Consider the following 18330-nt stretch of genomic DNA (forward strand, 5'->3'; position numbering starts at 1 on the left):
ATTTCAATAGAAAATTTAGCAAATTTTTATTTCAATAGAATTTTTTTCTTTTTAAATTTTATGTCTATAAAAACTTTGGTCAAATTTTTATTCCTACTAGCGTAACCCGGCCCGCTTCGCTGCGCCTTCCGAAGCGTATTTGGAGGAACATTTTGCGTTAACTTAGTCAACTATATCCTTCGTGCTGAAAACAAATTCGAAAAGATTTCAATTCTTTTAAACAAAACGGACTATTTGATTTTTCGTACAAATACGGCGGGAGAGGGTGTGCCCTTTCCTCCAAATTTTTTTAATAATGTTCTGTATTCAAGTAGTTGGACAATCTTGTATATTTCTTGTGAATTTTAAATGTGGTTTGTCAAGGAAAGGTATCCTTCTCCTCAACATATCTGAAAATTAAGCACTCTATTATAACATACAAAGAATTACTGTGTCCCATCCAATAAATCGGAAAAAGCAAAAGTAGTAAAAAATTTTACCACATTAACATTTGCTAAAATGTTGGAAAATGATGCACCCTATACGTTGGCTGCCAATTTCATGTAAATTTAAGTTCTTTACTAAAAAGAAGTCTGGCAGAAGCCTGTGCAAAAATCATAAAATTATGTACCGAGTTCCCATTTACGGACAACCCTCTACTTTCAACTTAAGAAAAAAAAAAAAAACGGACAAAAGGGAACCCTCCCCCCACCTTCGCTCCACTCCGACCTGATATCGGACTATCACGTACCCTATATTAATTTCGCAACTACTCAATGGGTCCTATAAATTCTATCGAAGTAAATCGACAAAGTTTATTTCAATTTTCCCCTTCCCTAACCAGATATCGAAAAATCATATACTAATTTAAAAATCATGTATAAATTTAATCACCTCCTCCCACGTTCCCTGTAAATTTCAAGTAAATCGGCGATGTTTAAATTTTGCTCTATTGTTTTAAAGGGACGTCACTTTCCCCGATACAATATCGACAAACACCGTAGTGAATAGCACCCCTAACCTTCCCTGAAAATTCTTGAAACATTCCTTCAAGTGTGGGGCAAGGAAGGTTGCCGCTTCGTTCATAACCTTCCCCCACTGCTTTTGTAAATTTCAAGAAAACTTAAATTTTTTTGCAGTTTTAGAGGAGGGCCTCCTCCCCGACCAAATGTCGAAAAGCGTATCTTTTGTAAACGTCCCAGAAAATGTCAAGCAAATTATAAGCCTAAAGGGGCGGCCTCTCTTCCGTCCAAATATCACAAAATCAGGTATCAACTATTACGGTTGACGGAGGTTACGATCTCTCCAAAGTGCTCTGTAAATTTCAAGTAACTCGGTAAAGTTTATTTGTTTCTCTGCATGTACTTAAGAGAAGCGGATGTCTCCCTATGCCCTTTTATTTTTATTAAAAAATCAGGAACCTGATATAAATTTCATAACCTCACCCATTTTTTCCGTAAAATTTCAGTCGGGGGAGTTTAGTTTTGTTTTCACTGTACTTTAAAAAAAAGTAGGGCAAAGGGGTGGTCCCCTCCCCGACCAAATATCGAAAAATAATGTAGCGGATTTTTGTCTAGATGCCAACCCCAACATTCAATGAAAATTTCAAGCAAATCGCATAATTTTGTTCCAAGTTTCAAAAAGTAGGGCAAGGGGGAGGTCCCCCTCCCCATCCACATATGAAATCATCGGGTACCCCATATTAATTCCATAACCTCATCACATGTTCACTGTAAATCTCAGATAATTTAGAGAATTTTAGTTTTTTCACTGTACTTTAAAAAAAGTCGAACAAAGGGGAGGCCCCCCTCCGCCACCAAATATCGAAATATAAAGTGGCGGATCTTTGTCTAGATGCCAACCCCAACCTTCAATGAAAATTTCAAGCAAATCGGTCAACTTTGGTCCAAATTTCAAAAAGTCCGACAAAGGGGAGGTCCCCCTCCGCGACCAGGTGTCAAAAAATGAGGTACCCTATTTTCACCACATGAACGCCCCCTACGATCTCTGAAAGTTTCAAGTAAATCGGTTCAGCCGTCTCGTAGCCAACTCGGACCACACAAACAAACAAAAAGTCGCTTAAGGGGAGGTACCCCCTCCCGATCAAATTTCGAAAAAAAAATTGCGAATCTTTGTCTAGGGATCACCCCCTACTATCCCTGAAAACTTCGTGCAAATCGGTCAAGTTTGGTTTAATTTTCAAAAAGTCGGACAAAGGGGAGGTTCCTCTCCGCGACCATATGTCAAAAAATGAGGCACCCTATTTTCAGCACATGAGTGCCCCCCACGATCTCTGAAAGTTTCAAGTAAATCGGTTCAGCCGTTTTCGCGCCAACCCGGAACATACAAATAAACAAACAAACAAACAAACATAAACAAAAATAAAATGTTATCAAAATTTTATTTCTATGATAAATATTGTCAACATTTTATTTCTATAGAAAATTTTGTCATAATTTTATTTCTATAGAAAATTTTGTCAAAATTTTATTTCTATAGAAAATATTGTCAAAATTTTATTTCTAAAGAAAATTTTGTCAACATTTTATTTCTATAGAAAACTTTGTCAAAATTTTGTTAAAATTTTATTTCTATAGAAAATTTTGGCAAAATTTTATTTCTATAGAAAATTTTGTCAAAATTTTATTTCTATAGAAAATTTTGTCAAAATTTTATTTCTATAGAAAATTTTGTCAAAATTTTATTTCTATAGAAAATTTTGTCAAAATTTTATTTCCATTAAAAATTCTGTCAAAATTTTATTTCTATAGAAAATTTTGTCAAAATTTTAATTCTATAAAAAATTTTGTCAAAATTTTATTTTTATGGAAAATTTTGTCAAAATTTTATATCTATTGAAAATTGTGTCAACATTTTATTTCTACAGAAATTTGAGTCAAAATTTTATTTTTATAGTAAATTGTGTCAAAATTTTAATTCTATAGAAAATTTTGTCAAAATTTTAATTCTATAGAAAATTTGTCAAAATTTTAATTCTATAGAAAATTTTGTCAAAATTTTATTGCTATAGAAAATTTTGTCAAAATTTTAATTCTATAAAAAATTTTGTCAAAATTTTAATTCTGTAGAAAACTTTTTTCAAATTTTTAATTCTATATAAAATTTTGTCAAAATTTTAATTCTATAGAAAATTTTGTCAAAATTTTGACTCTATAAAAATTTTGTCAAATCTATTTCTATAGAAAATTTTGTCAAAATTTTTTTCTATAGAAAATTTTGTCAAAATTTTATTTCTATAGAAAATTTTGTCAAAATTTTATTTCTATAGAAAATTCTGTTAAAATTTTTTCTGTAGAAAATTTTGTCAAAATTTTAATTCTATAGAAAATTTTGTCAAAATTTTATTTCTATGGAAAATATTGTCAAAATTTTAATTCTATAAAAAATTTTGTCAAATGTTACTTCTATAGAAAATTTTGTCAAAATTTTATTTCTATAGAAAATTCTGTTAAAATTTTTTCTGTAGAAAATTTTGTCAAAATTTTAATTCTATAGAAAATTTTGTCAAAATTTTAATTCTATAGAAATTTTTGTCAATTTTTTTTTTTTTGTAGAAAATTTTGTCAAAATTTTAATTCCATAGACAATTTTGTCAAAATTTTAATTCTATAAAATATTTTGTCAATATTTTATTTCTATAGAAAATTGTGTCAAAATTTTATTTCTATAGAAAATTGTGTCAAAATTTTAATTAATTTAAATTTTGTCAAAATTTTATTTCCATAGAAAATTTTGTCACAATTTCAATTATATAGAAAATTGTGTCAAAATTTTAATTATATAGAAAACTTTGTCAAAATTTTATTTTTATAGATAATTTTGTCAAAATTTTAATTCTGTAGAAAATTTTGCCAAAATTCTATTTCTATAGAAAATTCTGTCAAAATTTTTTTCTGTAGAAAATTTTGTCAAAATTTTAATTCTATAGAAAATTTTGTCAAGATTTTATTTCTATAAAAAATTTTGTCAAACTTTTATTTCTATAGAAAATTTTGCGAAAATTTTAATACCAGAAAAATTTTTGTCTACAAAAGTTTTTGTCAAAATTTTATTAGAAAATTTGTAAATAGTAGAAAATTTGTCAAAATTTTATGTCTATAGAAATTTTGGTCAAAATTTTATTTATATAGAAAATTTTGTCAACTTTTTTATTCTATAAAAAATGTTGTCAAAATGTTACTTCTATAGAAAATTTTGTCAAAATGTTATTTCTATAGAAAGTTCTGTCAAAATTTTTTTCTGTAGAAAATTTTGTCAAAATTTTTTTCTGTAGAAAATTTTGTCAAAATTTTAATTCTATAGAAAATTTTGTCAAAATTTTATTTCTATAGAAAATTTTGTCAAAATTTTATTTCTATAGAAAATTTTGTCAAAATATTATTTCTATAGAAAATTTTGTCAAAACTTCATTTCTATAGAAAATTTTGTCAAAATTTGAATTATATAAAAATTTTTGTCACAATTTTATTTCTATAGAAAATTGTGTCAAAATTTTAATTCTATAGAAAATTTTATGTCTATAAAAACTTTTGTCAAAATTTTATTTCCATAGAAAATTTTGCCAAAATTTTATTTCTATAGAAAATTTTGTCAAAATTTTATTTGTATAGAAAATTTTGTCAAAATTTTATTTCTATAGAAAATGTTTTCAAAATTTTATTCCTGTAGAAAGTCTTGTTTTATTCCCGTAGAAAATTTTATCATCATTTTTTTTATAGAAATTTTAATCATCATTTTATTTATGTAGAAAATTTTGTCAATTTTATTACAACACTGACTGTATCACGGTAACGAGCAATGGATTTATTCACATGTAAATGCTGGTGGGTTCTAACTATAGCCACTTGTGATTTGCCATCTAAATATAAAGTCATCACACTATTACTCTTGAATTCTATCACGAATTTCTTTATTTTTGAAGGCAATAGACGGCAATGTTTTTGTAAACTTGTAAACAATAAAATCAACTGTAGCTGGAATAAATCATTCAGCTCTCTGAAAAACGGTTTAAATATATATCAGCCACCCTGTATTCGATTTATCAATGTTGCGAAAATGTTACCCAAAATCTTTATACCTTCTCTGCTCTGCCACACTCATGCACACACACACATTTATAACTCTTGCAGTGCATTTATCGCCTCTGTTTAAAAATGCATAGACATAATCGTAGCATATCTTTAGGCTGCAATCCATTAACGTCTCTTTTTGCTTTGTGTATGCATGCGTAAATGCTTCCATGTAGCAAATTGTGCTGCACTATTTAACAACATTTACTAAAAAATTAATGAATACATGTGGCATTGAGCCATATTTGTTGTTGGTTTTTTTTTTTTGGTTTTGCTTACAGCCAACAATTTTCTCATTTGCCACGCGAATGACATAAATGCATATGTTTAAGCCATCACGCTCATAGCTCTTGTTTGCCTGTACGAATTGAAAGTAAAATTATCCCAGTAGGTAATAGGTTTTACTACTATGGAAGGCCAAACAGTAGATTCTATGTAGAATAATAGAGCAATTAATTTCACGGGTACTAGTTATATAATCGCCTCATAGGTGGGAGGAGGTTTCGGTGAAATTCTGAGTCCGTCCATACAAAATTACAATTTTGCAAATATAGATAAAATATTGTGTTTTTCAATCATTTTGAAAAGGGTATGTAAATCAGCCAAAAATTTAAAAATTAAACATTCATCATTCATAGACTTGCATATTTCTCGCCATACGGCAAAACTCCCTTAAATATCCATGTTTGTAAAATTGTGTGTACAGTCATGTTAATGTGTGCCAAATAAACAAATGTTGTACATTGTATGCGTTATCATTTAAGCCACAATTTTATGCGTTATTATTACATAATTAAATGTAATGCAATTCCTTGTTCCACATAATCACCTTGGGGGCCATTTGTATTACAGAATATCATACTATCATGCATCCAACAATATTTGTATGTCAAACATATGGCTATTTGTATGAACATATATTAAAAATTAATTGTAAATGTGGAAAAATATTTTGTTAAAGAGATAATAGTGGCACAAAGGAAATTTATAATTTTTTAAATTATCGTATTAAGTGCAGAAGGGCTGTACAATACCGATTCAACGCTGAATTCGTGAAATAAACGTCCAACTAAGCAATGTAACAAGAACCATGGAAGAGTTTTGCTCGAACTCCGATTTGGTTTTGAATAAAATTTTGACAAAAATTTTTACAGAAATAAATTTTTGACAACATTTTCTATAGAAATAAAGTTTTGACAAAATTTTCTAAAGAAAAAATATTTGACAAAATTTTCTATAGAAATAAAATTTTGACAAAATTTTCTATGTTGACAAAATTTTCTATAGAAATAAAGTTTTGACAAAATTTTGTATAGAAATAAATTTTTGACTAAACAACAAAATTTGGACAAAATTCTCTATAAAAATAAAATTTTGACAAATTTTTCTATAGAAATAAAATTTTGACATAATTTTCAATAGAAATACAATTTTTCTAAAGAAGCAAAATTTTGACACAATTTTCTATAGAAATAAATTTTTGACAAAATTTTCTATAGAAATAAAATTTTCACAAAATTTTCTATAGAAATAAAATTTTGACAAAATTTTCTATAGAAATAAAATTTTGACAAAATTTTCTATAGAAATAAAATTTTGGCAAAACTTTTTATAGCAATTTGACAAAAGTTTCTACAGAAATAACATTTAGAAAAAATAAATTGTATAGAAATATAATTTTAAAAAAATTCTCTATAGACATAACATGTTGCCAAATTTTCTATAGAAATAAAATTTTTAGAAAATTTTCTATAGAAATAATATTTTAACAAAATTTTCTATAGAAATAAAATTTTGAGACATTTTTCTAAAGAAATAAAATTTTGAGACAATTTTCTATAGAAATAAAATTTTGACAAAATTTTCTATAGAAATAAAATTTTGACAAAATTTTCTATAGAAATAAAATTTTGACAATATTTTATATAGAAATAAAATATTTACAAAATGTTCTATAGAAATAAAGTTTATAGAAAAAAAAATTTGTCAAATTTTTCTATTGATAAAAAAATTTCAACAAAATTTTCCATAGAAATAAAATTTTGAAAAAATTTTCTTTAGAAATAAAATTTTGACAACATTTTCTTTAGAAATAAAATTTTGACAAAATTTTTATTGATAAAAAAATTTTTGCAAAATTTTCTATAGAAATAAAGTTTTGACAAAATTTTGTATAGAAATACATTTTTGACTAAACTTTCTATAGCAAAAAATTTTTGACAAAATTCTCTATAAAAAAAAATTTACAAAATTTTCTATAGAAATCAAATTTTGAAAAAATTTTCTATAGAAATCAAATTTTGACAAAATTTTCTATAGAAATAAAATTTTGACAAAATTTTCGATAGAAATAAAATTTTGACAAAATTTTCTATAGAAATAAAATTTTGACAAAATTTTCTATAGAAATAAAATTTTGACAAAATTTTCTATACAAATAAAATTTTAACAAAATTTTCTATAGAAATAAAATTTTGACAAAATTTTCTTTGATCAAAATATTTAAACAAAATTTTCTATAAAAAAAAATTTTGACAAAATTTTCAATAGAAACCAAATTTCGACAAAAATTTCTATAGAAATAAAATTTTGACAAAATTTTCTACAGAAATAAAATTTTGACAAAATTTTCTATAGAAATAAAATTTTGACAAAATTTTTTATAGAAATAAAATGTGGATAAAATTTTCTATAGAAATAAAATTTATTTGTTTTGTTATTGTTGTTTTGTACTTCGATCATATTTGTTGTTTTGATCTCAGCTTAAAAACCATTGCGTTGACTGAACTACAAGAGCAAGTTAACCAACAGAGGAAAACAGATGTCAAATGTTGAAGAAATATTTTTGATCAAAAAATTTAAACAAAATTTTCTATAAACATAATATTTTGACAAAATTTTCTTTAGAAATAAAATTTTGACAAAATTTTGTATAGAAATAACATTTTGACAAAATTTTCTATAGAAATAAAATTTTGACAAAATTTTCTATAGAAATAAAATTTTAACAAAATTTTCTATAAAAATAAAATTTTGACAAAGTTTTCTATAGAAATAAAATGTTGACAAAATTTTCTTTAGAAATAAAATTTTGACAATATTTTCTATAGAAATAAAATTTTGACAAAATTTTCTATAGAAATAAAATTATGACAAAATTTTCTATAGAAATAAAATGTTGACAATATTTATCATAGAAATAAAATTTTGATAACATTTTCTATAGAAATAAAATGTTGATAAAATTTTCTATAGATATAAAATTTATTTGTTTTGTTATTGTTGGTTTGTATTTCAATCATATTTGTTGATTTGATCTCAGCTTCAAAACCAGTGCGTTGACTAAACTACAAGAGTAGCTTAATCATCAGAGAAAAAAAATGTCAAATTTGTTTTCTTTGTTGGTTAAGCTACTTTGGCCTTTCCTTACTTGTATCTTTTTTTTTTGCATTTTAGCCTAATATCTATAAACAGTTGTTAAAAGCAAATTAAATATAAACCTATGTAAATGTTAAATAGCATTACCATAGGACAAGCCTTTGGGCTATGTAGATGCACAGATTGCATGGCAATCAAAAAGGACTTAGTGGAAATTAATAATAGTTTTTACAATAGATTGGAATAGATTGGAAAAATGTGCAATCAATGAATTTAAGCGGATTTTGGTAATTTGGACAATTTGGTTTCATTTAATTTTCCGACTACCAATTTAATTTTAGGCTTTGCTAAATAAATTCATTAAATTTTGACCGACCACAGGATATGTGTGGCATATAATTTTTAATGAATGGTAATTACAACGATATTTTCAACTGCAGGAATTTCAAACAAAACAAAATGTGTGTTTCAATTTAATTTAAATTTTTGTGGTAATGGTTTTTAAATTAATGCTTGGTTAAACATTAAGGTAATTTTGTTTGTGTTGTTTTTTTTGTCAGCTTTGGTATTTATTATGGAAACTGGAATGTTTTTCCTTTTTTTTGGGAGTAAAACGGGAGTAAAGCTGATTAATGATCAAAATCTCTCTACCTTTTTATTTCCCATATTTATACCCTTCATCACTACTGGGGTATAACAAATTAGGAATTTGTTTGTAACGCCAAGAAGGACCAGTCCAAGACCGTTTATTATACCGATCGTCTTAGAATTAAATTCTGAGTCGATTTAACGATTTCCGTCTGTATATGTATTTGTGTGTGCATAGTATAGCTGGTAGTGTAAGCACTGTTTCCACTCGTGCCAAATTTAAATTTGAGGAAAATTTTACCAAAAATCTACCAAGCTTACAAAAAAAAAATTTAAATATTATTTTATTTATTTATTTAAGTCTTTTTATACCCTCCATCATAGGATGGGGGTATATTAACTTTGTCATTCCGTTTGTAACACATCGAAATATTGCTCTAAGACCCCATAAAGTATATATATTCTGGGTCGTGGTGAAATTCTGAGTCGATCTAAGCATGTCCGTCCGTCCGTCCGTCCGTCCGTCCGTCCGTCTGTTGAAATCACGCTAACTTCCGAACGAAACAAGCTATCGACTTGAAACTTGGCACAAGTAGTTGTTATCGATGTAGGTCGGATGGTATTGAAAATGGGCCATATCGGTCCACTTTTACGTATAGCCCCCATATAAAGGGACCCTCAGATTTGGCTTGTAGAGCCTCTAACAGAAGCATATTTCATCCGATCCGGCTGAAATTTGGTTAATGGTGTTGGTATATGGTCTCTAACAACCGTGCAAAAATTGGTCCACATCGGTCCATAATTATATATAGCCCCCATATAAACCGATCCCCAGATTTAGCTTGCAGAGCCTAAAAGAGAAGCAAGTTTCATCCGATCCGGCTGAAATTTGGTATATGGTGTTGGTATGTGGTCTCCAACAACCATACGAAAATTGGTCCATATCGGTCCACTTTTACGTATAGCCCCCATATAAACGGACCTCCAAATTTGGCTTGCGATTGCTCTAAGAGAAGCAAATTTCATCCGATCCGGCTGATATTTGGTACATGGTGTTGGTATATGGTCTCTAACAACCATGCGAAAATTGGTCCATATCGGTCCACTGTTACGTATAGCCCCCATATAAACCGATCCCCAGATTTGGCTTGTGGAGCCTCTAAGAGAAGCATATTTCATCCGATCCGGCTGAAATTTGGTACATGGTGTTGGTATATAGTCTCTAACAACCGTGCAAAAATTGGTTCATATCGGTCCATAATTATATATAGCGCCCATATAAACCGATCCCTAGATTTGGGTTGTGGAGCCTCTAAGATAAGCATATTTCATCCGATCCGGCTGAAATTTGGTACATAACGTTGGTATATGGTCTCTAACAACCATGCAAAAATTGGTCCACATCGGTCCATAATTATATATAGCCCCCATATAAACCGATCTCCAGATTTGGCTTGCAAAGCCTCAAAGAGAAGCAAATTTCATCCGATCCGCCTGAAATTTGGTACATGACATTGACATATGGTCTCTAACAACCATGCAAAAATTGGTCCACATCGGTTCATAATTATATATAGCCCCCATATAAAACGATCCCCAGATTTGGCTTGCGAAGTCTCCAAGAGAAGCAAATTTCATCCAATCCGGTTGTAATTTGGAACATGGTGTTAGTATATGATCTTTAACAACCGTGCCAGAATTGGTCCATATCGGTCCATAATTATATATAGCCCCCATATAAAACGTTCTCCAGATTTGACCTCCGGAGCCTCTTGGAGGAGCAAAATTCATCCGATCCGGTTCAAATTAGGAACGTGGTGTTAGTATATGGTCGCTAACAACCATACCAAAATTGGTCCAATCACACAAAAATTGGTCCATATCGGTCCATAATCATGGTTGCCACTAGAGCCAAAAATAATCTACCAAAATTTTTTTCTATAGAAAATTTTGTCAAAATTTTATTTCTATAGAAAATTTTTTCAAAATTTTATTTCTAGAGAAAATTTTGTTAAAATATTATTCGGTTCATAATAAAATTTTCATCATTGTCAAAATTTTATTTCTATAGAAATTTTTGTCAAAATTGTATTTCTATAGAAAATTTTGTTCAAATTTTATTCGGTTCATAATCATGGTTACCACTCGAGCCAAAAATAATCTACCAAGATTTTATTTCTATAGAAAATTTTGTCAAAAGTTTATTTCTATAGAAGATTTTGTTAAAATTTTATTTCTGTAGGAATTTTTGCCAAAATTTTCTTTCTATAGAAAATTTTGTCATACAATTTAGAAGATGGTGTTAGGAGGTTTAAGATACCTTGCCATCGGCAAGCGTTACCGCAACTTAAGTAATTCGATTGTGGATGGCAGTGTTTAGAAGAAGTTTCTACGCAATCCATGATGGAGGGTACATAAGCTTCGGCCTGGCCGAACTTACGGCCGTATATACTTGTTTTAAATAAATTAAATCTAAAGTATTAATAAACTTATTTAGAGAAACTGAAAAGTCCAAATTAAAGTTATTATTCAATTTATTAAATTCTTTTGTAAAACTCTCAATATGGAAATTTGGTCAAAAGTTTAGTTAAATAGATAAATTTGTTAAAATTTTATTTTAATAGTAAATTTGGTAAAAATTTTATTACTTTAGAAAATTGTATCAAGATTTTATTTCTATAGCAAAATTTTGTCAAAATTTTATTTCTATAGAAAATTTAGTACATTTTTTAATTCTGTAGAAAATATTATCAAGTTTTTATTTGTGTAGAAATTGTTGTCAAAATTTTATTTCTTTAGAAATATTTTGCAAAATTCTATTTCTATTGTAAACTTTGTCAACATTTTATTTCTATAGAAAGTTTTTTCAAAATTTTTTTTCTATAGAAAATTTTGTCAAAAATTTATTTCTATAAACAATTTTGTCAAAATTTTAGTTTTATAAAAAATTTTGTCAAAAATTTATTTCTATACAAAATTTTGTCAAAAATTTATTTCTATACAAAATTTTGGTAAAATGTTTATTTCTATAGGAAATGTTTTCAAAATTTTATTTTATAGAAAAATTTTCAAAAATTGTCAAAATTTTGTTTCTTTATAGAATTTTCTCAAAATTTTATTTCTTTACACATTTTTGTAAAAGTATATTACTATAAAAAATTTTGTCAAGATTTTATTTCAATTGAAAATTTGACAGAATTTTATTTCAATTGAAAATTTTATTTCTATAGAAAATTTTGTCAAAACTTTATTTCTATAAAAACTTTTGTCGCAATTTTATTTATATTGAAAATTATGTCAAAATTTTATTTCTCTAACAAATTTTGTCATAATTTTATTTCTCTAAAAAAAATTGTCATAATTTTATTTATATAAAAAAATTTGTCAAAATTTTATTTCTATAAAAAATTTTGTCACAATTTTATTTCTATAGAAAAATTTGTCAAGATTTGTTAAGATATTGAAAATTTTGTCAAATTTTATTTCTATTGAAAATTTTGTCAAATTTTATTTCTATTGAAAATTTTGTCAAAACTTTATTTCTATAAAAACTTACAAATTTTGTCAAAATTTAATTTTTATAGCAAATTTTGTCAAAATGTTGTTTCTATAGAGATTTTTCTCAAAATTTTATTTCTTTACACATTTTTTTAAAAGTATATTACTATAAAAAATGTTGTCAAGGTTTTATTTCTATAGCAAAATTTGGTCAAAATTTTATTTCTATGGAATATTTTGTTAAAATTTTATTTCTATAGAAAATTTTGTCAAAATTTTATTTCTATAGAAAATTTTGTCAAAATTTTATTTCTATAGAAAATTTTGTCAAAATTTTATTTCTATAGAAAATTTTGTCAAAATTTTATTTCTATAGAAAATTTTGTCAAAATTTATGTCTATAGAAAATTTTGTCAAAATGTTATTTCTATAGAAAATTTTGTCAAAATTGTATTTCTATAGAAAATTTTGTCAAAATATTATTTTTATAGAAAATTTTGTCAAAATTTTACATTTGTTTTCCTCTTTTGGTTAAGTTACTCTTCTATTTTAGTCAACGCAATGGTTTTTAAGCTGAGATCGAAACAACAAATATGATTGAAATACAAACCAGCAATAACACAACAAATAAATTTTATTTCTATAGAAAATTGTATCAACATTTTATTTCTATTGAAAATTTTGTCAAAATTTTATTTCTATAGAAAATTTTGTCAAAATTGTATTTCTATAAAAACTTTTGTCACAATTTTATTTATATAGAAAACAAGTAAGGAAAGTCTTAAGTCGGGCGGGGCCGACTATATTATACCCTGCACCACTTTGTAGATCTAAATTTTCGATACCATATCACATCCGTCAAATGTGTTGGGGCTATATATAAAAGTTTGTCCCAAATACATACATTTAAATATCACTCGATCTGGATAGAATTTGATAGACTTTTACGAAATCTATAGACTCAAAATTTAAGTTGGCTTATGCACTAGGGTGGAACACAATGTTAGCAAAAAACAAACTTATTATACCCTGTACCACAGTAGTGGTGAAGGGTATAAATATGGGAAACGTTTAAATCTGAAACAATTTTAAGGAAATTTCGAAAAAGTTTATTTATGATTTATCGCTCGATATATATGTATTAGAAGTTTAGGAAAATTAGAGTCATTTTTATTTTATTTTTTATTTTTATTTTATAAATTTTGTCAAAATTGTATTTCTATAAAAACTTTTGTCACAATTTTATTTATATAGAAAACAAGTAAGGAAAGTCTTAAGTCGGGCGGGGCCGACTATATTATACCCTGCACCACTTTGTAGATCTAAATTTTCGATACCATATCACATCCGTCAAATGTGTTGGGGCTATATATAAAAGTTTGTCCCAAATACATACATTTAAATATCACTCGATCTGGATAGAATTTGATAGACTTTTACGAAATCTATAGACTCAAAATTTAAGTTGGCTTATGCACTAGGGTGGAACACAATGTTAGCAAAAAACAAACTTATTATACCCTGTACCACAGTAGTGGTGAAGGGTATAAATATGGGAAACGTTTAAATCTGAAACAATTTTAAGGAAATTTCGAAAAAGTTTATTTATGATTTATCGCTCGATATATATGTATTAGAAGTTTAGGAAAATTAGAGTCATTTTTACAACTTTTCGACTAAGCAGTGGCGATTTTACAAGGAAAATGTTGGTATTTTGACAATTTTTGTCGAAATAAGAAAAACATATATATGGGAGCTATATCTAAATATGAACCGATTTAAACCAAATTTGGCACGCATAGTAACAATGCTACTCCCTGTGCAAAATTTCAACTAAATCGGAGTTAAAAATTTGCCTCTGTGGTCATATGAGTGTAAATCGGGCGAAAGCTTTATATGGGAGATATATACAAATCTGAATTTATTTCAAGCAAATTTGGCACGCATAGTTACAACGCTAATTCTACTCCCTATGCAAAATTTCAACTAAATCGGAGCAAAAAATTGGCCTCTGTGGGCAAATGAGTGTAAATCGGGCGAAAGCTATATATGGGAGCTATATCTAAATCTGAACCAATTTTGCTGATATTTTGCAAGTTTTTCGAGACTCATAAAATATTCGGATGTACGGAATTTGAGGACGATCGCTTGATATACACGCCAATTATGACCAGATCGGTGATAAATATATATGGCAGCTATATCTAAATCTGAACCGATTTTTTCCAAAATCAATAGGGATCGTCTTTGAGCCAAAGCAGGACCCCATACCAAATTTTAGGATAATCGGACTAAAACTGCGAGCTGTACTTTGCACACAAAAATACATCAAAAGACATACAGACAGACGGACATCGCTAAATCGACTCAGAATTTAATTCTAAGCCGATCCGTATACTAAAAGTTTGGTCTATGATTACTCCTTCTTGGCGTTACATACAAATGCACAAACTTATTATACACTGTACCACAGTAAAGGGTGATACGGTCAAAATTTGGTCAATATAAACTTGACGTTTTTCTTTCAATTTTGCATTTAAAAAACCTAAACACCCCTCATTTTGAAGGTGTGTGTGTGTAGAATGTTGCTCCTATTTTGATTTTGGAATTCACTCTTCAATTGTCAAAATGCCGTCCAAGCAAGAAGAGCAGCGTATCAAAATTTTGCTCGCGCATCGCGAAAATCCGAGCTACTCGCACGCAAAGCTGGCAAAATCGCTAAAAGTTGCCAAATCAACCGTTACAAATATAATTAAAGTTTTGGGGAACGTTTGTCGACAGCCAGGAAGTCTGTATCGGGGGGAAATCGAAAACCGGAAGCCGCTGAGACGACAAAGAGAGTTGCCGGTAGTTTCAAGCGAAACCCTAACCTCTCTCCGAGATGCCGCAAATAAGCTGGGTGTATCGTCTACAACCGTGCATCGAGCCAAAAAAACGAGCCGGACTATCGACTTACAAGAAGGTAGTGACTCCAAATCGCGATGATAAACAAAATACGACGGCCAAAGCGCGATCCCGGAGGCTGTACACGACGATGCTGACGAAGTTTGACTGCGTGGTAATGGACGACGAAACCTACGTCAAAGCCGACTACAAGCAGCTTCCGGGAGAGTAGTTTTATACGGCAAAAGGAAGGGGAAAGTTAGCAGATATTTTCAAGCACATAAAACTGTCAAAGTTCGCATAGAAATATCTGGTTTGGCAAGCCATCTGTACCTGTGGCTTGAAAAGCAGCATTTTCATAGCTTCCGGGACTGTCAACCAAGAAATTTACGTGAAAGAGTGTTTTAATAAACGTCTGCTACCTTTCCTGAAGAAACACGGTTGTTCCGTACTGTTTTGGCCGGATTTGGCATCGTGCCATTACGTTCAAAAGGCCATGGAGTGGTACGCCGCGAACAACGTGCAGGTGGTTTTCAAGGACAAGAACCCTCCCAACACGCCAGAGCTCCACCCAATTGAGAAATACTGGGCTATTGTCAAGCGGAACCTAAAGAAGACCAAAAAAACTGATAAGGACGAGCAGCAGTTTAAGGCAATCTGGCTTTCTGCGGCGAAGAAGGTGGCTGTACAAAACCTGATGGCAGGTGTCAAGCGTGAGGCCCGGCAATTCGGATTTGGAAAAAGCGAAAGCCTAACTGAATATTTTTCCTGAATTTTATATTAATTGAACTTGAAAAAGAAATTTAAGGGTATAATTATGTCAAAATTTTATTTCTATAAAAAAATTTATCATAATTTTATTTCTATAGAAAATTTTGTCAAAATTTTATTTCCATAAAATTTTTATTTACAATCTGATTTCTATAGAAAATTTTGTCAAGATTTTATTTCTATTGAAAATTTTGCCAAATTTTATTTCTATAGAAAATTTTGTCAAAATTGTATTTCTATATAAAATTTTTGTCAAAATTTTATTTCTATAAAAACTTTTGTCACAATTTTATTTATATAGAAAATGTTGTCAAGATTTTATTACTATTGAAAATTTTGTCAAATTTTATTTCTATAGAAAATGTTGTCAAAATTTAATTTCTATAGAAAATTTTGTCATAATTTTATTTTTATAGAAAATTTTGTCAAAATTTTATTTCTATAGAAAATTTTGTTAAAATTTTATTTCTTCAGAAAAATTTGTAAAAGTTTTATTTCTATAGAAAATTTTATCAAAATTTTATTTCTATAGAAAGTTTTATCAAAATTTTATTTCTATAGAACATTTTATCAAAATTTTATTTCAATAGAAAATTTTGTCAAAACTTTATTTCTATAGAAAATGTTGTCGAAATTTTATATAGCTCCTTACAAATTTGAACGAGTTGAGATAGTATCAAAAGTTTTGGTCTACATAATGGTGAAGGTATCATACTGTATTGTATAGACGGTCCCGTCCGACTTTAGACTTCCCTTACTTGTTTTATACATAATTTATGGACATTAAATCTTTGTATTTAAGGTTATATTTTTCCAGTGTATCAGACATTTTATATGGCCAATTTACCTCGCCGGATCTAATTTTATTGATAATCTCTTAATAAAGCATTTAAGAGAGGATCAACATTGACACTCTATGCAAAAAACAATGTCAATTGACTTTTTTACATAAGAATAAAAATTTCTTTTTACAATTTTTATACACGTTTTTTTTTCTCTTAACAGATACATCTCGTGCTGGTGATAAATATGAAACAGCATCAATAGTCAATGGCTACATGAAGCATATGAAATTAAAAATTCGTAATGTGGGACCCAATGATTTCGGAACCTATCGATGCGTGGCAAAAAATTCATTGGGCGAAACGGATGGCAATATCAAATTGGATGGTGAGTTGAATGATACTTCTGGGAGTATGAGGGAAATTAAAAAAAAAAACCAAAATAATTTATGGGCAAAGTGGAAATAATGGGCCAGTATAAGTTTTTTTTTTTATCTAAGTAGAATTATTTTGTAAACAAATTTTATACCACTGTAAAACCAAGGAATGGGAAATTAATTTTCCAAATGCAAATAAATTTCAATTTAAAGTTTTTGTCTTCAAAGAAATTTATATCGTCTAAAAAACGTTCATTGAAGCAATGTTTTTTTTTCGGTAAAGAAATTAAGACTAAATTCACAAAAACGTGAAGTTGATTTCATGCCCAGTACAAAAAAAATCAATAAAATTTCGTGGATAATAAAAAAATTTCGTGATATTATTTCATTTCGTCCGTTGATTGACATTTTTAAGTGTTATAATATTTTTTTCTTCTTCCTTTGATCTCATAAAAATTCAAAGCTTGTTTACAATTTTTTTCCTATCTTTTATAGAAATGCCTGCTCCAACCACAGCAATCTTATCGGAAATGGCCATGTTAAATCGAAGTTTTGGTATGTTTTTGTTTGTTTTTTGCCATTTTATTAATTATATGTAGAGTTGTGAAATTCTCTGTATAAGATTTTTTTTAAGTTTTCTTATTTCACTATGTTGAGTGTTGTTGATATATTTTTAATATAAGCAATTAAATGCACTATAATCATATTTTCATTACAAATCATTCAAAACAAACATAAATTATAGTAAAAAACATTAAATATCTCGGACCAAATTTCAATAGGTCCATGTCTTAAAATCTTCAGCAATAGTCGCATAATTTAGAAATTTACCTTTAAAATACCAAGTATTTATACCCAAAGCGAAAACTCATTCTTTTAATTCTGTAGACAAATTTGTCAATATTTTTTTCCTATAGAAAATGTTGTTAAAATTTTATTTCTATAGAAAATTTTATCAACATTTTATTTCTATAGAAAATTTTG

General features: G+C 27.9%; 1 protein-coding gene across 2 annotated transcripts in view; it reads left to right on the top strand.

The window, feature by feature from the left end:
- The window catches only part of DIP-kappa (Dpr-interacting protein kappa), a 386526-nt gene that overhangs the window by 333961 nt on the left and 34235 nt on the right, over positions 1-18330 (top strand). For both annotated transcript variants that reach the window (XM_075293821.1, XM_075293822.1), the window contains exons 9-10: positions 17193-17357; positions 17842-17901. In XM_075293821.1, the coding sequence (XP_075149936.1) occupies positions 17193-17357; positions 17842-17901 (225 nt within the window). The remainder of the gene's footprint in view (positions 1-17192; positions 17358-17841; positions 17902-18330) is intronic.

The sequence above is a fragment of the Haematobia irritans genome, chromosome 2, assembly GCF_050003625.1.
Source record: "Haematobia irritans isolate KBUSLIRL chromosome 2, ASM5000362v1, whole genome shotgun sequence".
NCBI lineage: Eukaryota > Metazoa > Arthropoda > Insecta > Diptera > Muscidae > Haematobia > Haematobia irritans.